This window comes from Rhododendron vialii, chromosome 10a (genome assembly GCF_030253575.1).
Source record: "Rhododendron vialii isolate Sample 1 chromosome 10a, ASM3025357v1".
Classification (NCBI taxonomy): domain Eukaryota; kingdom Viridiplantae; phylum Streptophyta; class Magnoliopsida; order Ericales; family Ericaceae; genus Rhododendron; species Rhododendron vialii.
In genome coordinates, this window is record NC_080566.1 from 29,472,148 (window position 1) to 29,493,264 (window position 21,117).

Genomic DNA, 21,117 nt, shown 5'->3' on the forward strand with positions numbered 1-21,117 from the left:
GTAAGCAAGAGTAACATTGTAACTTTGTGGGGACGTTTCATCTCTAGTATGTTTTGGTGCGGAATGGTTCAAATAATAGCTAGGGCATGCATGTGACTGAGTTAAAGGTGGCAATGAGGAGGAAATTTTATGTTCACTTAATTTTTATACAGGTTGCATAATTCTCGTATCCCCTGTTGAGTCTTGTTTTGTTATTTTTATTTCGTTGGTTGCTAGGGACTAGCAACGCTCAAGTTGGGGGATGTGATAGGCGCGTGAAATGCATAGGATTTTAGCGCCTAAGTAGGGAAATTAGCACGTTAGACGTGCGATTAAGTCTCATTTTCCATTTAATGCGTGCACGTGGTTGGATTTTGTGTTTGTGCCTAATTTGCAGGGAATTGAGATGTTTTCGCGCTATTGAGAGGTATTCATAAAGGCCAAGATGGAGTTCGGAAAGCAAGAGGGCTGTGTGGACTAAGTATGGGAGCAAGAATTCGTGAAAAAGTGAATGAAGCCTTCGTGAGCGCTACAATAAAAAGACCTAGCGCTCAAAAGTGGAACAAAAGGAGCACGAAGGAATCAGAGAGTTCGCGAGCGCTATACCCTTTTGGGTATAGCGCTACATTTAGACTGAAGGGGGTCAACGGCCACGTCAGCAGGTCAACGAAACACGCCCTTAATGGATTCGCGAGCGCTACACCTATTTTGGTGTAGCGCTACCGAGGGCTTACGAGTGCATGGAACGGCGGCGTTTTGGGGTCGTCTCGGTTCGAATTCCGATTATAATTAGGATTTTAATTGTTTTTAAGGGGGATTAATATAAATACCCCGTTTTAACTTAGTTTTAGGGTAGATTTTTCATTGCAGACTTTACGTAGCAGCTTTTTCAACTAACGTTGTTTTGTTTTCTCTCAGTTCTTAAGTTTTCTGCACTACTTCCTTCAATCGCTTGGATTCTGGTAACGTTTGAGATTTTCTTCATTAATTAAAGTTGTTCGTTATTAATTACTCTTCGTAGATCTTTCTTTTATTTTCCATTTCTATTAAAAATAGATGATCATGTTTTTATCTAGGTTTTTATTGCCTGTTACTCCAAGCATGTGTGAGTAGTTCCTTAGGGTGCAGCCACGGGACGAAGGAGTCCTGTGACTAATTTAATCAGTATTTTACCTCGGGTACGTATTAATTTATTTTTCCGACAATTTTGGGATACGAAAGAGAATCCTTTTCTAATAAACAAAACCCAGGCATCATCAGATTTCAAATGCGCATGAGGGCTGGTGACAGGCGGTAGGCATTTATTGGGAACCCCCTCTTCCCTTATTCTGAAATCAGTGAATCAAATAATTGTGTCCCGAGTGAATATTGGTTAGGCTAGTTGCAGATGCTGGGTTCCCACGGCTGTACTCTCCTTTAAATTTATAGTTAATTAAATCAATTCAGTGATTTAGGTAGTAAATCAATCAATCAAACAAAAGGGTGGCTACCTAAGAGCCAGATTAAACTAAAGTTCATCACAATTGAGTCAACACCGTCCGTCCGTCTCTGTGGTTCGACTCCGGTACTTCCGGAATTATTGTGCTACATTGGTCGAGAGTCCTATGCTTGGGACACGTTTTCGCGTCTTTATTTTAATACACCCGACAGTTCAAGCAACCACTACCACCATCACTCTACCATCACCAGTATCACTCCACCATCGGCACCACAATCACCACTCCACAAATTACCACAAATACATGGTGATCATTAATAAATTATAAGAGAATCACTAGAACTAATGGAACTAATATAATTCATCATTTGTTTTAATTCAGCATTCAATCTTGTGTCAAGTATCCCTCTGTAATTGCGGATATATACTTGACATCATTACAACTAGTGGAACTATTATTAATTCATCATAGTAAGATTAGAAGGATTAACTGACTTTGAATGGGGTGATACGAGAGAATTTGGGCTTGCTAAACAGGTAGCCCTAACATAGACTCAATGGAAAAATAATATTCATGTAGCCAGCTGCCTAAATTTATTGGGACATGAGACTCAGTTTTGTTTGTTTGGTATTTGTTTCAATTCAATGTTTAATATATTTCTCAAACATCTTTTCAATCTAAAAAATTCTTCATTCAGCTTATAGTACTTAATTTTTAGGTTTTAGTTTAAGCTTTCAGTTTTATCAAACAACATCATAGTTTGGCTTGGGACCACATATAAGATAAGATAAGTTGTACCAAAAGACTCCACCCAAAAAGAGCTACGACTCTCTCTCTCCCTTAGGCTAGTTTTCCCCTCTAGGGTTTCTCATTTGTTGTCGCCACCGGGGGGGGGGGGGGGGGGGGGGGGGGGGGGCTTCCCTCCTCCCCTCGGGCTCCTCTCTCCCTCCTTCATCTCCCCCTATTCCCTCTCTCACCTTCCCTCTACCCTTTGATCGCTGCTTTCTCTTACCCATCTGTTTTCTCTGCTTGGTATTCATTTCACCGCCTTCCCTTGTGTGGGAGGGTGTGGCGGTTGAGCTCTTGCTTTTTTCGCCTCCAGTCAGACGTTCCTTGGTCCCTCCAGGAGCCTAGCGGTGTTGGGTGGTGTGGGGAGTCTCAGAGGTGCAGGGGTTTGGTTGGTGGCGATGATCTGGCAGGTGGTGTGTTTGTGGTGGTGGGTGGTGGAGCAGTGGTCATGGGTGGTGTACCGTAGTTTGTTTTTTCTCTAACTATTGTTTTGCAGGTTTCTCAAAACTCCAAAAATGATCGGTAAAGATGCGGTTTCGATCGATGATGCTTCCTTTCGGTGGTGGTGGGGTGGATGTGATTCCCATGGCTAGATTGCTCAAGTCGCTTTGTTTGCCGAAGTCTGGTCGACGGCCACTCCAAGTTTCTCAGTCGGGTGAGGGGTCAACATTTTCATCGCTCTGGGTTTTGTTGTTGCTTATTTAGATCAGGTGTTGTTGGGGATTTGCTGGGGCCTGATGTTGGTGGTGGTGTGCTCCTCTTTGCCCTGGTTGTCTTCGGTGTTCATTTCCATAGGCCGGTTCCTTTTGCTGATCTCTACATCTGGGAGAGACTAGGTCGGCTTAACAGCGAGGCTGGGCTCTAGTGTTTTGTGCAACAGTGGATGTTGAAGGTGGTTAGGGTTTGAGGGTTGGTTTGGGTGGGCCGGTCCAAGGGTTGGGCTGAATTTGGGTGTTTTGGTGTACATTTTGGTTATATGGTTGGGCTTTATCGCTTATCTGTTTCAGACCTTTGGATGTTCCGGGCTTTGCCCTAGAGATGTATTGTCCAACTCTATGTTGGATTCCCTTCCCCTTTTTCTGTTAATGAAATTTATTTTTGCCGATAAAAAAAAAAAAGACTCCACGCGAAAATTCTAATAAACAGGCAACAACTTGACAAAATTAAGTAACAAGATAACTGCAGGAGGAATGTGCCAGCAACTGCTAAACTAACGACTAGCTAAACTCAGTCACGTAAACGTTAGGACAAACAAACCAAACCCAAACTTGACATCGGCCAGGCATAAATCTCATGAATAGCATCCCAGAATTCAGGTGGCTACTTCTTTAGGTCGAATGATAGCACATTCAACGACAAGCCCACTCTTCCAGCTCCCATCATGCTGCTCCAAACCGAATTCCATGTTTCCAACGTACTCTGGTGACATCCTGAACTCACCTACCACCAACTCAAACCATTTCTCCAAAGGCTTTCCTTCAAAACATTCAGTGCGCGTCAAAGCTTTCGAGTGCTGGGGTTCGATGACAAGATCGAAACTGAAGTCTGAGTTCATCCGGCCATCAAATTTCTTCACTTCAAATACGATTTCGTACACAGTTCCTGGAGAGAGATTAATTGTTCGGATATAGCCTTTGATGTCTATCCAACATACAGCCAATAGCTTAGCCACTTCAATGTCTTCCCCACTACAAAACAATTTATTGAGAAAAACATCAAATAAACTATTATTGTTTGAAAGCCATCGAAAGTAGATTTGGTGACCCATGGGATTAATGTTAATCTATTGGTATGTGATTGGACAAATTAGTAGTCAGTTGGCAAGCTCTCTTGAGTTTAAGTACTTCTCATGTTGCTGCGTTTTGCGTTTTGCGTTTTGTTTGTGGGCATGTGATTAGGTGTTCATTGATTAATTTTCTAAAAGAGATTGTGTCTAGTTTCACACATTTCTCAAGCTAAAAGTGCTTGTTTAGTAACCTATATATCCCGTTCTCCTTAACTTTTTTGAAAACAAAGTTGATTTTGTCTTTATTTGAATTTTTTTCGCAATTGTTAGTTTTTCATCAAACTTTTTTGACTTACTGATTCGTCTCGACAAGAGAAATCGGAAAAGTAATTTTTTTTTTACTTTTATCCAAATATTTTGAACAATGACCATTTTTAAGTAAAAAATGTATTTTCTGTTGGTTGTTTTGCTAAAAAGTGGTCATTATTCAAAATATTTGAAGAGTAAAAAAAAAATTGCTTTTTTGATTCCTCTTGTCTAGATGAATCAAAAAGTCAAAAAAATTTGGTGCAAAACTAACAAACGCAAAAAAAAATTAAATAAGGACAAAACTAAAAAAGTGAAATAAGTTGTTAGAAGAACGGGAGTCACAGGACCATATTGGCATGCTTTTATTATCTATATATAGGCATGCTTGTATTATCTATGTAGGCATGATGATAGTGACTAGCTTAGAGATCATGATTTAACTGTTGTGTAATGAGATCTCGCTCGGATCTGAATACATTTCTTCAATAGATATATGTCCTTATTAGAAGGAGACTATATATATCCTTGTTTCTTTTTCATCGAATACAATTTTTACTTTTCATGAGGGCGAGTAATAATCCCTTTAAATCTATCACACTTTTATTGGCTTTTAGTCTTTTCACATGGAGAATGTACAATGCCAAAAGTGCTATATTTTTCGCTGAAAAAATTATTTACTTTTGGTTATAGTATTCGGTAGTGATATGTCACATGGGCCTTAATTTATAAAGGAACCACCTCACTCAAATAGGACATCACGCATATTAAATTGAATAAACGATTATAAGCATGCCCATAACCACTCACAACACTGCTGCGGCCACCAAATTGATCCACCTCACAAGTCTACCGTGCGTCACGTGAGGCTTGCTCCGAGCCTCACAAAAATACAAAAATACATATTAATAAAATTTTAAAATATTTATTATGAAACTCTGTAAAAAATTAGTTCCAACGGATATCGGTAGGTATGTTTTCTAAATTTGTATTTTCGTCCCTAGGAATTCAGAAAACATACCTACGGATACCCGTAGGAGATGATTTTTTTTACAGGGCTCTATAAAAAATTATTTTAAAATTTATAAATATTTATCTGTATTTTTGTGGGGCTAAAGTAGGCCCCACGTGGCACGCGGTGGACTTGTGCGGTGGGCTTAGACTTAGTGAAACACTAAGACCCCATTCGTTTTGGTAATTTGGATTTGAATTTATAGGTAATAAATGTTGAGAGAAATAGAGTAATGATTGGAGAGTGACAGAGAGAAAAATGAGCGTAATGATCAGAGAGAAATAAAATAATGATTAGAATAAAAATCCAAAACCCTTATTCTTGAAGGAGGACAGCCAAAAAGGGTTATGGTCCCAAGAAACCAATACACCTACGCATCTTGTACTCTCCTCAAGCACCTTCTCCTCCATCACTCACTTACTAGATTCTTAGTGTGGTCACCTTACAAGGCCGAGTGGTTCTTTGACTTCCTCAATGATTTTTATTTTTTGATAGTCAAAAGGGTGGGAAGGAGCAACCAGCCTAACAATAACCCCCATTGAGCGTGACTATAGGGGCTACCTATCCGCCATGGCACCACCTGGTGCACAATTGGCTTAACCCCAACCCCACCCCCCCCAATAGCCCAAAGACTCATCTGCAAACGTGAGACCAAGCCACTAGCCGGGACTCGAACCCACGTCTCCGTCAAGGAGGGTAGTGAACCCTGGCAACTGAACTACCACCTTAGTGGTGTCCTCACTAATTCACTCTCCCATTTCTACAACCTCAAGGGTATTCATCTTCTCATCAACCCTAGCATGAAGGAATCGCTCGTGATTTGGCCGCATTGCTTGTGGTGTTATTGATTTGAGTAATCAAGTGTTAAACAGGGCTTGCAACACGAATTAATGGCAAGATGAAGTTGCTAGACTATGATTTTCTTACCTTGTTTCCTTATCTTTCATCCATCCCCAATATTGAGGACTTGCACCGTGGACGATGCTGAGTTCTCTGGCAAATAACACGAAGCAATTCTTCTTTGAATTCTTATCAACATAGTACTTCTGCAACGACGAGATGAAATATGAACAATTTTTACAATTTATGGGAATAGCAAAACTTCTTTACAATTTTTACTATGAGTCCTCCTGGTGTGCTGGTAAGATGACTACTAACCCACACGTCATAGCTGAGTTTGATTCCCGCCCAGCACTTCCTTTATAAGTTTTTATTTGTTAACAATAACATCACGGGAAAATCTATTCTAGCCAGGTTTGGAACCTTTATCAAAGTCAACGCAAAGAAAAACCCAAACCACTAAATCAAAGCATGTTTTGGGTGAAACGTGGTCTAATATTGTTATATATAGAAACTATTTCTTATTACATTGCAATTGTTAAAAAATTAGAAGCCCCATTTGATGATTTGGCCTAGGACCCCCAACATACCTTGGCCGGGTGTTTGTACCACAATTAAGATTTCCATCTTACCCGTCGATTTGACAACACGTGGCAAGGGTAAATATGGGCAAGTAAGAGGATAGAATGGGCTTACCCAAATAATGTAGAATCGATGGTGAAACTATGAAAAGTCTTGTCCGTCGATTGGCCTACACGTGGCGTATTCTTATGACCTTTTTGTCCGTCGATAAGGTGACAGGTGTCAAGTGGAACTGGATCCCACGATTTCACGATTGAAGAGGATGATGACCGCAATTAACGAGACAATTTTCCCAACGTGGGTATGATCGGCAGTTGGAGGAAGTTCTTAAGCAGAAATCAAGGGAGTCTTTCAACTGCCACTTTGGAGGGAAGATTTGAATTCAAAGGTAGAGAGGCCTATTTAAAGACAAGTTAGTAGCAGTTTCAGGGACACACAAACAACGCCAATCAGGCCTTTATCTTTTCTTTTCTAGGAGTAGAATTAACTTGTAATTGTTCACTCAATCATCTCGATTGGTTGTTCTTCTACCTTGAGGGTTAATAAAGTCCATTTTGTTAATCTTCTTCCATACTACATCCACTTCATTGTTTGTTTCCAAAGAAGTCCTAAAATACGGCAAGGAACCAAACTCCACTTTTCACATCCACATTCCAGCAAGCTTTACAATACGATTTCCCGTCGATTCTCCGTCGATTGGAAAGAAAACAAGAATTTTGGTAACAATTTTGGCGCTAGAAGGAGGGCTCATTACTAATTTGGAAGTGAGTAATGGCACCAAAGACTAGGAATCAATTGCCAACAGATGGCAACAATGACAATAATTCTGCCAACACTAATGGTGGAAGTGATGCAAATGGAGTCAATATTGGGAATCCAGACCAGAGAAGTCCAGAAGTAGGCCAACCAATTGGTCTAGAAAGTGAGTCACGTGACTTGGTCCAAAAATTTGCAAGAGTTTTAAATGATCCAGAAAGTGAAGTAGCCAAAACTTTGATGGCTATGTTTAAGGCAGCAGTGGTACAAAATCAACCAACGGTGGAAGTCCCAGTTAACGTACACGTTAACCCTGGACAGACCAGTGGATATGCTAACCGAAGTACTGAAATACCTTCTACGCAGGTATTTGAAAATCCAACTTTTGAAACTGTTTTTACTGGTATGAATAAAGTCCTAAATAATGTTAGCAATGGTCAAAATCAGAGCTTTTATCAAAGTATACCAACCACTGTCCCTATGGGAACAGAGACTGGGAACATTGGAAATAATGCCCATGGAGGGCAAAATGCGTATGCAAGTATTTTTAGGAATGATAATGGGAATATTCCAGGTATGGCTAATGGTGATCCAAATCTTTATGGGTATGATCCACCAAACGTAAGAAGACAAGATTATCCATATGGATATGATATTAGGCCTGAAACTCTTGTTCCTCCAAATCAAACTGGAAGAATTCAAGAGCCTTATTTAAGGGCTCAACTCACGAATATTATGCAAGACATGTATGGCCCTGGATTACGGAGAATCGAAAAACCTATGTTTAGAAAACCATATCCAAATTGGGTTGATAATGTGCCTTTTCCTAGGCATTATAGAATCCCAGATTTAGTTCTTTTCAATGGAGAGGAAAATCAATCAACAATAGAGCATGTTGGGAGATTTTGCCTGCAAATAGGCGAAGCGGATTTGGATGAAACTCTGAAATTAAAATTGTTTTCTCATTCTCTTACTAGAACTGCTTTTTCTTGGTTTATTAACTTGCCTCCAAATTCTGTTCATTCATGGAGGGAAATGGAAGAACAGTTCCATACTCAATTCTTTAGGCATGCACCAGAAATTTCAGTAGCAGACTTGGCTAAAATCAAATAAAAGCCTTCAGAGTCTGTTGAACAATATATGAACAGATTCAAAAAGATTAGGAATCAGTGTCATTTTTACATTCCTGAATCTGAAATAGTAAAGATAGCCCAAGAAAGGCTAGATTATGATTTTAAGAAACATTTTACTGGGACTGAATTCAGAGATTTATTTGATTTTACTTCCAAAGCCATAGGATATGAGGCTATTCTTATGGAAGGAGAATACAGGAAGAGTAAATCACTTGGCACATATTACCAAGATATAGAAGGAGATGTAGAGATTGATGTTGCCCAAGTAATTGGAAAGGCACCAATTGTTTGTGATACTTTAACAAAGGCTGAGAAACCTGTGAATATGCCTTCATCACATCCGAATAGGAGAAATCAAGCAAATTTTAGACAATACTCATTTGATTTGTCTAAAGCTGATCAACTTTTTGATGAACTAATTAATCAAAAGTTCTTAACTTTATCACCAGGGCATATGATTCCTCTTGAAAAGGATAGAAAAGGAAAAGATTACTGCAAGTGGCATAATTCTTTTAGACATAATACTAACAATTGTGTCACATTTCGAAATTGTGTGCAGGACCTGATCCAGAAGGGCCTGTTACAGTATGCTAAAGGAAATAAAGAAGTAATGGGTATTGATCCTTTTCCTTTGGTAGAGGTCAATATGGTGACTGCCAGATCGAAGAAAGGAAAAATGGCATCTCAAATTGAAAGAAGGATTCAAGAAGAAGAAGAAATTATGGAAGAAGAAGTTCAAGTGAGGCAGAAGTTTGAAAATTACTTTTGTTTAAGGTGTGATGAGAAGATCAAGAAAGGAGAAGAAATGATTGCGGAAAAAGAATACAATGGTACCTATGCTAAAGGTTCCATTAGATTCAACACTATGGGAAGTAGTGATTTGCAAATTTATGTAGGACCAAAGTTGATTTTTGAAGGTGAAGACCCTGGAATTTTTATACCTTCCAAATCACTCAAATGGTATGGGGAAGATGATGGACCATTCCTGTTTAAAGGATATCCTGTGATTCCAGCACTCCCTGGGAGGCCAAATGTAAGCCTAATATACCCACCTTCATTTATGAATGGAAGGGGAAGAGGATTTTACCCAAGAGGTGTAAGATTAAGGGGAAGAATGCCTTTTGTCAGGGGTGGATACCAAGGAAGGATGGTGACTCCACCGAATATCGAACATAATGGGTGGAACACGGTGAGACATCCTAAATTCCCAAATGTAAGGGAATTTGAGCCCATTACCAACACTCAGAAAAGGAGGTTACAAAGGAAGATCTCAGAAAGAGAAAGAAGAGACCAACAGATAGTGATGGATTCAACACAATGGCCAGAAATAAAAGCCAAACCAGCCCCTATGGTTTGGACTAGAGAATCAACTATGCCAGTTTCGGCAATACCTGAACAGAAAGCAAAGGAGGTAGGAAAACTTGGGGGGCAAACAAACAAACCAACCATTACTCAAAGGCTTGGGGGGCAAAGCTCAAGTTCTTCCCCTACTCTGTCGATTAAGGAGCAAAAGGCAGAATTCAAGAAGAGCTTAAAGAAGAAAATGGAAGAGTTTCAACAAGTATTGTTAGAAGATGATGAAGATGATGATCTGTTGTCAGTTAGCAGTTCAGATATGATGAAGGAAGATTTCAAAGATGACAAGAATGAAGTAGACTCTCAAAAGTCTACTACTTTTGGTCAAGCACTGGATACAATCCAATTCGGGTCAGTTTCCCCTACTAGAATTCATTGCAATATGATGTTAGTTTTGCCAAAAACTTTTCAGGCAAAACCTAATCAGCCCACAAGTTTAGAAGGGGATGTTGAAGACAAAACGGATGCTATAGTGAAGATAAACAAGCAGGAAGAAGATTTTAAAAAGAAGTCTATTCAAATTGAGAAAGATGCAAAAGGAAAAGATATGGTTATCTTGAGGGCTCCTGAAAATGCCTTGGTCAGGCATTTAAAGCCATTATATATTATGGTTCATATTAATGGGCAACCTATTAATAAGGTTTTGATTGATAATGGAGCTATAGTAAACATCTTGCCTTCGAAAATGATGAAGACTTTGAACAAAAATGAGTCAGATCTAATCCCAACAGAAGTGACAGTTGGAAATTTTGCAGGAGGATGTTCACCTGCTAAAGGTGTGATTTCTTTGCAATTACAAATTGGAAACAGAAAGATGAACACCACTTTCTTTGTTATTGATTCTTCATCCAATTATAATGCCTTGTTAGGCAGAGATTGGATTCACATAAATGGGTGTGTTCCCTCTTCTTTACATCAGGCATTAATATTTCTGAAGCAAGGAGAAGATGAAGGTATCGATGGAATGGAAATTTTCTGGGCAGACAGGCATCCATTTAAAGCAGATACCAACAATGTGGAAGCAGGTCTATATGATGAAGACTTATGGCCAGTCAAAGTAGAGGGTTCAGAAATTAAATCGATAGGGATAAGCATTACTGAAAGTCAATTCCTTAAATACATTACAGATGGTTTTAAGGAAATAAGTGAAGATTTTGTTAGACCTAACATAATTTTGAGGTCTAGTGGTTCTAAATCAAAAGTTTTCCATGATCAGTGACAATATGAGCCATGTGAATAAAGAGTTAGCTACATTAAAAGCTACTTTTAAGAGGTTATTTTCTTTCATTGTGTCCAGGAAATTAGAGGCTGATGAGCCTATTTCTTGTAATTGGGCAGACTGTGTAGTTGATGATAGTCCTTTGACTGTTAAGGAACTAACTATGGAAGATCTTAAGGCTGCTCCTGCTAAACTTGATGATAGTAAAGCAGAAGTAAAAGATCCATTAGAGGATTTTAATGTAGGAACAGAGGAAGATCCTAGAATTCTTCATGTATGTGCTGCTTTACCTGATGAAATGAAGGATCGTTTGAAGTATTTGTTGTGTGAATTCAAAGATTGTTTTGCTTGGGATTATCCTGATATGCCTGGTTTGAGTAGATCACTGGTTGAACATAAAATTCCTATTAAAGAGGACTTTGTTCCATATCAACAAATTCCACGACAGATGACACCTGAAGTCCAAAAAGAAGTAAAGAAAGAAATGGAACGATTGTTTAAGGCCAAATTCATTAGGCCTGTTAAATATGTTGAATGGATTTCAAATATTGTTCCTGTAATTAAGAAAAATGGTAAGGTAAGAATATGCATTGATTTCAGAAATTTGAACACAGCATCGCCAAAAGATGAGTACCATATGCCTGTTGTAGACCATTTAGTGGATGCAACTGCAGGCCATCGATTTCTTTCTTTTATGGATGGTTATTCTGGATATAACCAAATATTTATTGCAAAAGAAGATACACACAAAACTGCATTTAGATGTCCAGGATATATTGGGTTGTTTGAAGGGATTGTTATGGCATTTGGATTAAAAAATGCAGGAGCCACTTATCAAAGAACAATGAATGTGATTTTTCATGACCTAATAGGGAGGTTTATGGAAGTTTACATTGATGACATAGTAGTAAAATCACATACATTTGATGAGCATATAGATTACTTAAGGCAAGTTTTGATGAGAATGAGAAAATACAAGTTGAGAATGAATGCAATGAAATGCGCTTTTGGAGTTACTGCTGGAAATTTCTTGGGATTTCTGGTTCATAAGAAAGGGATTGAAGTTGTTAAAGATAAGGCTAAAGCTATAATAGAAGCACAGCCTCCAACAAGTAAACAAGAACTCCAACAGTTTTTAGGACAGGTAAATTTTCTTAGGAGATTTATCTCCAATCTATCTGGAAAAACTCTTGCTTTTTCCCCACTCTTAAAATTAAAATCTCAGAAAGATTTTAAATGGGAAGGAGAACATCAGAAGGCATTTGAGTTTTTAAAGCAATCGTTGGTAAGGCCTCCTGTTTTGATGCCACCAATAAATGGAAAACCTTTAAAATTATACATCTCAGCAGGACACCAGTCGATTGGTTGTCTTTTGGCTCAAGATAATGAAAATGGCCATGAACAAGCCATATATTATCTTAGTAGGAGATTAAATGAATGTGAGATAAAATACGAGCCTATTGAGAAGCTATGCTTGACATTATACGTTTCTGCTACCAAGCTAAGATGTTACATGTTACCATCGACGGTACATGTGATTGCACAAACGGACGTCATTAAATATATGTTGACAAGGCCCATATTAAGAGGTAAACAAGGAAAATGGTTATTATCCTTAATAGAGTATGATTTGCAATATGTGCCTCAAAAGGCAGTAAAAGGGCAAGCCTTGGCTGACTTTGTAGCTAATCATCCTAACCTGTTAATGGAAAAGGATGAATTTGAGATACATATGGTTGAAGTAAAACCATGGAAATTGTCATTTGATGGCTCTAAAACCGACAGAGGGGTTGGAGCAGGTGTAGTTCTTACATCTCCAAAAGGGGAATTCTTACAGTTTTCTTTTCAGTTAGATGAAAACAGAATTTTGACCAACAATCAAGCTGAGTATGAAGCTTTAATTATTGGTTTGGAAATTGCAAAAGAATTGAATATCAGGTATTTAAATGTTGCAGGGGATTCAAAGTTGGTGATTCGGCAGATAACAGGGGAATATAAGTGTAATCATCCCTTATTAGAATTACAACTACAGAAAGTTAAACTTCTTATAGAATATTTTGATGAAGTGCATTTGCAGCATGTCTTTAGGTTAGAAAATAGTGAAGCCAACCAGATGGCACAAATTGCTTCTGGAATTAGGATCCCAGAAGGACAGAGTAAAAAATTAATAAAGGTCCAGAAGAGATTCTTGCCTTTCTCTATTGAAAGAGATAGCAATGATTTTGGCATCATAGAAATAAGTTTAGTTGATGATTGGAGGGTTCCAATACGAAAGTTCTTAGAGAACCCAAAGGAGAAAACAGACAGAAATATAAAGCAAAGGGCCATTAATTATGTTATAGTAGGCAATGATTTGTTCAGAAAATCTTCAGATGAGGTACTATTGCTGTGTATTGATAAATCCCAAGCAATGACAGTTATGGGAGAAGTTCATGAGGGAACTTGTGGTTCTCATCAGTCTGGAGAGAAAATGAAATGGTTACTTAAAAGATATGGTTATTATTGGCCAACAATAAGGAAAGATTGCATTTCTTATGCCAAAGGGTGTCAAAAATGTCAACAATATGGACCCATTCAAAGGGTTCCAGCTTTTCCTTTACAATCGATTGTTAAACCATGGCCTTTCAGGGGATGGGCAATTGATATGATTGGAGAAATAATTCCTCACTCTTCTCAACAACATGAGTACATAATGGTAGCTACAGATTATTTTACAAAATGGACAGAAGCCATCCCATTGAAGAGTGTGGCACAGAAACAAGTTTTTGAGTTCATTGAAGAGCATATTTTCTGTCGATTTGGTATTCCTGAGACGATCACAGTTGACCAGGCATCTGTGTTCAATGGTCACGAAGTAATGACTTATGTTAACTCATATGGGGTTAAAATCTTGAATTCTTCTCCTTATTATGCCCAAGCAAATGGGCAGGTGGGATCTACAAACAAAATCATCAAGAATACTTTGTCTAAAATGATAGTTGACAATCCAAGGGATTGGTATAATTTACTGCCCAGAGTGTTATGGGCCTATAGGACTTCAAAAAGGGAAAGCACCAGAGCTACACCATATGAGTTAGTATATGGTCAAGCTGCAGTATTACCCGTCGAAGTTAATATTACATCCCACAGAGTGGCTAAACACTATGGCTCAAATGATGTGGATTTTGAGGAAGCAATGTATCAAGAGTTGGATGGACTGGAAGAATCCAGAATAGATGCTTTAAATAATATACAAGCACAAAAGAAAAGTCTAGAAAGAGTTTATAATAAGAGGATCCATAAAAAATCATTTGCAGCAGGTGATTTGGTTTGGAAGGCAATTTTGCCTTTAGATAAGAAAAAGAAAAGATATTTTGGTAAATGGTCTCCAAATTGGGAGGGGCCATTTCGTGTGTTAAGAGTGCTAAGAGGTGGTGCTTATCAGTTAGAATCTATTCTTGGAAGTATCCACGAAAGAACAATCAATGGAAAGTATTTAAAGGCATATTTTCCATCCCCGTGGGAGTTAATCGACGGATGACAACATAAATCGACGGATGGATAAATAATTCAAACTTAAACAGATCATTGATAATAGCCTATAAACTTAGGCTAAACTTTTCATTTAGAACAAAACAAGTTGCATTTCCTGCTCACAAAAGGAAATAAACATAAAATTTCCTATCTAGAAAGGAAATTTAGGCATTGATAGGGTTACCCTCAGCATCAATTTGAATAATTTCAAAATAATGTGGGAAACTCCAAGTAACAAAAACATGAAATTTGTCCCAAGCATAAGTCAGGAATGCATGTTCTTTGTCTCTAGCCATTGCCTCTGCATCCATCTTTATCTTTTTATCTACTAATGGCCTCATTGCCATTACACTCTTTTCAGCTTGAATCAAGAGATTGGCTTTCTTGTGGTTTTTCTTTCAAAGCCAGTTCTGATGTTTCTTGAACAGAGCTTTTGAGGAATTTGGCGGCAGTTCCCAATTGGAATGGTTTAGGTCCAACACTTTGTTGTGAAGTTTAACCACTTTGTCGTGTTGAACTTCATAATCGACCCAGAAAGGGTCATAGAAGGCAGCAGTGCTAGTCTTCATCCAAAGCCTTATAAGAGGCAGTGCAGTTTTAAACCCATGAAGATGAGTAGTAATGAGGCTACTCTCATAAAATTGAAGGGTTTCACATGCCCATAAGAAGTTCAAATGAGGGACATGTTCTTCCAGAATGTGAATATCCAAAAAGGCAAAAGCAGCCAATAGCTCTTTGGCTGTAGTTTCATCAGAATCCCTGTAAATTGAATACCCTACATGGGCTTGAGATATTGGGGGATTATACCTCAAATTCTCTAACTCTTGAAACCAATCAGGGTTTGCAGGGAGAGGAGAAATGTCAGGTTGGTCATCAGAAAAGCCAACGGGGAAAAATGGCTTTCTTACCATTTCTTTCCAATAGGCTTGTTGATCTTTGGCTTTCTGGAAGAGGGATTCGTGATTCTCCAAACTCGGCTTACCACCTGCCTCTGCCAGTTGAAATGGCATTGGCCTATATGGCATGGAAAGTAATGAATCCAGTAGCATGGCCTGTGGTTCCTCTCTGACCCAGGGAAACTGATAACTGACTTTGACGTGTGAACGTCGAACACTTGAATTGGGATACAGAGGAGGATCTTCCATTCTAACGATTACCCTTTCAGTGGGTAAGTGGATACCCCAATTGGATGGGGGGTTAGAAGGCAAAGGATCATCCCAGCCAGAAATGGCTGTGGTTGAAGAAAGTGGTCGATCGACGGTGTCAAGAGAAGGTGTTGGGATGTTTAGATCAGTGTCCATTTGACTATGAAAATGAGAAGTCAATTGAAAATACAGGAATCTGTAGGGAGGTATTCCCGAACAGGTGCAAAATGAGCCCGAGCATGGTCAACTGAGGGTCAACGCACTGTGGACCACTGATATGAGAAGTCAATAGTCCAGAGAGGTTGTACGATTCTCGGTACAATAACATGAGATGTTATTAGGACCAAATACAAGAAAAGTGACATGAGATGCCACTGTTCATAGAAACTTGTTCGGCAAGAGAGAGCCGAACAGGAGGAAAGCTCCTTACAAAGGATATGGTTCAAATTATTTCCTCAGGACCAGTAACACGTGAGGTAATTGGTCCAGGCCATCTGTTCGGCCATGAGATGGCCGAACAGAGAGAGAAGTACTATTTGAGGGAACATTCTGGAAGGTTCCAGAGTAGTCATATCCCATAAAGGGATAAAGATCCCAAGAATATAGGATCTGAGAAAGATACCCAACGAATATGGGATGTTCGGCTCTTAAAGGAAAAGATTCCTAAAAGGACTCTTTTCCATAAACTGATAAAGGAAACGAGACTCCTTGATATCCTGGGTTTCCTATACGAGTTAGGAATCCTATGGCAACATGGATGCTTGGACAGCAAGCATCCATAAATCTATAAATATGAGGTAAACCTAGAGGTGAAAGGTACGCAATACACTGCATTCTTATTGCTTTCCTACTGATAATTAGGGTTTGATCATTAGTACGAAATACTAACAAAGGCATCGGAGGGCCTTTGCCACGAGAGGCAAAGGTGCGCTCACTCCTTGTCTGTTTTGCAGGATAAGGGTTTCTCTGACGAATTAGGGTTACGTTCAAGAGGCACGTGAAGCCGCTGCATTCCAGTGCTGTTCAGAGCACTACTTGAATTTATCCACCTACAATTGGCGCCGTCTGTGGGAAACGAAAGAGTTCCCTTTGAAATACGACCATGGTGGAAGTAGAGCCAGCAACGCCACACGACCCGAAGGATGTGCTAATTGGAGGAGGGGATAAGTCTCCACCCGGGGCTCCGAGAAAGCCCGAAGGAGGACACAAAAAGACCACGAGTAAGGGCCACCCCCTTACTATCCATGGCAACTCCAGAAATAGAGATGGAGAGACGGCATCGAAGTCCACGAGAAGGACTAAATCCCATCGAGGGGATGAATCGATTGCACACTCCAGGAGTATATACCGTAGCGAAGACGTTCTTGATAAGAAGAGACAAGAAATCGAGGAATATGCTCGTTTGATCAAAAAACGAGAACATGAGATCAGAGAATTAGAGAGAATCAGAGAACATCCGGAAGACTCTGGACTATCTCGAAGAAATTCTAAAGACAGTGAATACGCTTTGGTACAGTACCAAAAGGCTCCTTCACGAGGAAGGAGGAGCAGAAGCAGAAGTCTGACCCCGAGGCGACGTAAAACTTCTCCACGAAAAGGGAGGAGCAGGATCCGAACACCCGAGCGAAGGAGGATATCTCCAAGAAAGAGGAGAAGCAGAGGTCGGAGTTCTACCCCCGAAGAAGAAGGGAGTAGAAAACATCATAGGGACAGGTACGAGAGGCCTGATTCCGATTGGGAACGAACTAGATCCAAGAAAGGACCAGAGGATGAAGCCATGACTGCACGGGAAGCAGCACGGAAAGCACTGCAGAATATAGCATCCTCCCCTTTTGCAAGAAAGTTACAGGAGGCTAGATTGCCGACCAGGGTAAAGCACGGGACATTCATCCTCTACGAGACAGACGCTGATCCCGTGGCCCATATACAGCATTACCAGCAAGCGATGTTTATGCATGAAGGGGATGATGCAATCATGTGCAAAATGTTCCCGTCGAGTTTGGGGAAGGTTGCTCTGTCCTGGTTCCACAAACTGGGCTCGCGCTCCATCCGGACATGGGTGCAATTGGCCGAGGAATTCACTGCACGGTTCTTGACGAGCAGGAAAGCTCCCAAAACCTTTGAGAGTCTTTCTTTTATGAAACAAGGAGAGGACGAGCCGATCAGAACTTATGCAAAGAAGTACTGGGAAACCTTCAACGAAATTGAAGGATGTAGTGAAGAATACGCTATAGCCACGTTCAAAACGGGCTTACCTGTTCGGGGGGAACTGCGTAAATCTCTAAACATGAGTCCCGTGCAGACATTGGCAAAATTAATGGAAAGGATTGAGCAGCACGCCAGGAACGAGGATGACATCCTACGAGAGGATGGAAAGTTGGCCGCCGAGCAAGCGAAGGGGCCTATAAAGAAAGTTGACAAGCCAGAGCCCAAAACTTATCGTGAAAGGAAAGACTATGGGCAGGCGAAGAAAGAGCAGTACAAGGATAAACAAGCTCCGGATCCCAAGTCATTCTTTTCAATAAACACGGTTTGGAAAGAACCCATTTACAGGATTCTTTATCGAATAAAGAATCAACCATACTTCAAATGGCCCCCAACTCTTGGTGGGAATAAAGATGCAAAACGTGCTACGAATCAGCACTGCAGTTACCATAAGGATTGGGGTCACATGACAGAGGACTGTGAGATGTTTAAACGACATCTTGATGATTTGGTCTCACGAGGTTACCTCAAAGAATTTATCCAAGAGGATTCCAAGGATAAAGACAAAGCAATGGAATTGGATTACGAACAAAATCCAAAAGGGGTAATCCATATGATACATGGATTAGCCGAACCTTATACGAGAAATGAGGTGAGATTGCTTCAGAGGCAAGTAAAACATAACCAACATGTGATGCAGTTGGGGAAGAAAAGAGGTCGCAACGAAGGGGCAAGCAACGAAGGCATAGTTTTTACTGATGAAGATCTGGGAGGAGTCCAGGTACCTCACAATGATGCTTTGGTCATAACCCTACGAGTTGGGGAATATGATATGGAGAGAATCCTGGTGGATTCAGGAAGTTGCACCGAAGTGCTATACTACGATGCGTTCAAGAAACTGGGGCTCACACAAGAAGATTTGGTACAATCAGTAACTCCATTGGTCGGATTTGGAGCAGGAGCAGTTTGGCCGTTAGGCAAAGTAACTCTGCCTGTTCGGGCTGGGACGGTGGTGCTGCGAACCGACTTCTTAGTGGTGGATGTACCGTCTTCCTATAACGTGATTATAGGAAGGACATGGTTGCACAAGATGAGGGCAGTCTCTTCAACTTTCCATCAGATGGTAAAGTTCCCAGGGTCTAATGGGATTGAGCACATCAAAGGTAACCAAAAGATAGCTCAACAATGTTTGGTTTCCATCATTAAAAGAGTCCATAATGCCCACCATGTTAATACCGTGGAAATTCCGGATCTGCCGACCATTGAGGATATTGGAAAAGACCCAACCGAGAGGGTAGTTGAGGATTTGAAGAAAACACTGATCAACGAGACTGATCCAGATAAGTATTTTCTAATTGGGGAATCGTTGCCAGAAAGGGAAGAAAATGAATTAATAAGTTTCTTGAAAACTTATGTCGATGTATTTGCTTGGACACCAGAGGAGATGCCTGGGGTAAATGCAGATGTTATTTGCCATCACTTGAATATAGATCCACAGCACAAACCGGTCATTCAAAAGAAACGAAGGGCAGCCGTACAGCACGTTGACGCTGTAATCGAAGAAGTGGATCACTTGTTGGAAGCCAAGGCAATAAGGGAAGTTTATTATCCAGAATGGCTATCGAATACTGTTGTCGTCAAGAAAAAGAACGGAAAATGGCGCGTATGTGTCGACTTCACAGATTTAAACAAGGCGTGTCCTAAAGACAGTTTTCCTCTTCCAAGGATTGACCAGTTGGTTGATGCAACGGCGGGATATGGACGGATGAGTTTTCTCGATGCATATCGAGGATACCATCAAATTGCAATGTTTGGGCCAGATCAGGAGAAGACGTCTTTCATTACACCACGAGGGTTGTACTGTTATAATGTCATGCCTTTTGGATTGAAGAATGCAGGGGCAACGTATCAGAGACTGGCGACCATCATGTTTAGAAAATTGCTCGGCAAAACTATGGAGGTTTACATAGATGACATGGTGGTAAAGAGTAAATCTGGGCAAGGCCATATAGCAGATTTGAGAGAAGCTTTCGAGATTTTGAGGAAATACAAGTTGAAACTCAACGCCTTGAAGTGTGCGTTTGGAGTCGGCTCTGGAAAGTTTTTGGGCCATCTTGTAACTCTAAGGGGAATAGAGGCAAATCCCGACCAGATAAAAGCCTTACAGAATCTGGAAAGCCCTCGGACAACGAAAGAAGTCCAACGATTAACAGGGATGGCAGCAGCTCTTAATCGATTTATTAGCCGATCAAGTGACAAGTGCAGACCTTTCTTTCAGTTATTGAAGAAAAGGGAAGGGTTCGAATGGGGAGCAGAATGTGAACAAGCCTTTCAGGATCTAAAGGGATATTTGGCCTCTCCTCCCCTTCTTTCGACTCCAGAAACAGGTGAGTCTCTGATTTTATACTTAGCTGTTTCTGAGCATGCTGTAAGTGCAGTACTTTTAAGAGATAAGGGATCCGAGCAAATCCCAGTTTATTATGTGAGCAAAACTTTGTTAGATGCCGAAACAAGGTATTTGCCCCTCGAGAAACTGGTCCTAGCACTAAAGACAGCAACTAGAAAATTGCCACATTATTTCCAGAGCCATAAAGTTGTGGTCTACACTGAGTTCCCATTAAAATCACTGCTCCGAAAGGCAGATTTCTCGGGAAGGATCTCAACTTGGTCCGTTGAGTTGAGCCAGTATGACATCGACTATCAGCCGCGCACAGCAATCAAAGGCCAGGTGTTGGCAGATTTTGTGGCAGAGTTCTCACCTGCGGTTGCACCTCTGCCTCCTACGAGAAAGGAGTGTGAAGCAAAGTCTCCTGTAACGAAGAAACAGGCATTAGCTGAACAAGATCCCCTGGAATGGAAGCTGTTTGTTGATGGATCAACTTGCAACACCGGTTCAGGAATTGGAGTTGTGCTTTTGCCCCCTGAAGGGTCAATGTTAGAATTATCTGTTCGGCTAGGGTTCAGTGCGTCAAATAATGTGGCAGAGTATGAGGCACTCTTAGCTGGTTTGAGAAGTGCAAAAATCCTAAAAGCTAAACGAGTTAGGGTGTATTCTGACTCACAGCTCGTGGTCCATCAACTGTCCGGGCAATATGAAACCCGGAGCGAGAAGATGGC

At 40.3% G+C, this 21,117-nt stretch overlaps 1 protein-coding gene across 1 annotated transcript in view; it reads right to left on the reverse strand.

The window, feature by feature from the left end:
- Positions 1–3,509: 3,509 nt before the first annotated feature.
- LOC131303451 (protein PHLOEM PROTEIN 2-LIKE A1-like) overlaps positions 3,510–21,117 on the reverse strand; it is a 28,550-nt gene continuing 10,942 nt past the window's right edge. The window contains exons 3-4 of the mRNA XM_058330323.1: positions 6,179–6,297; positions 3,510–3,895 (exon numbers count right to left, since the gene is read on the reverse strand). Coding sequence (XP_058186306.1) covers positions 3,520–3,895; positions 6,179–6,297 — 495 coding nt within the window. The 3' untranslated portion in view covers positions 3,510–3,519. The remainder of the gene's footprint in view (positions 3,896–6,178; positions 6,298–21,117) is intronic.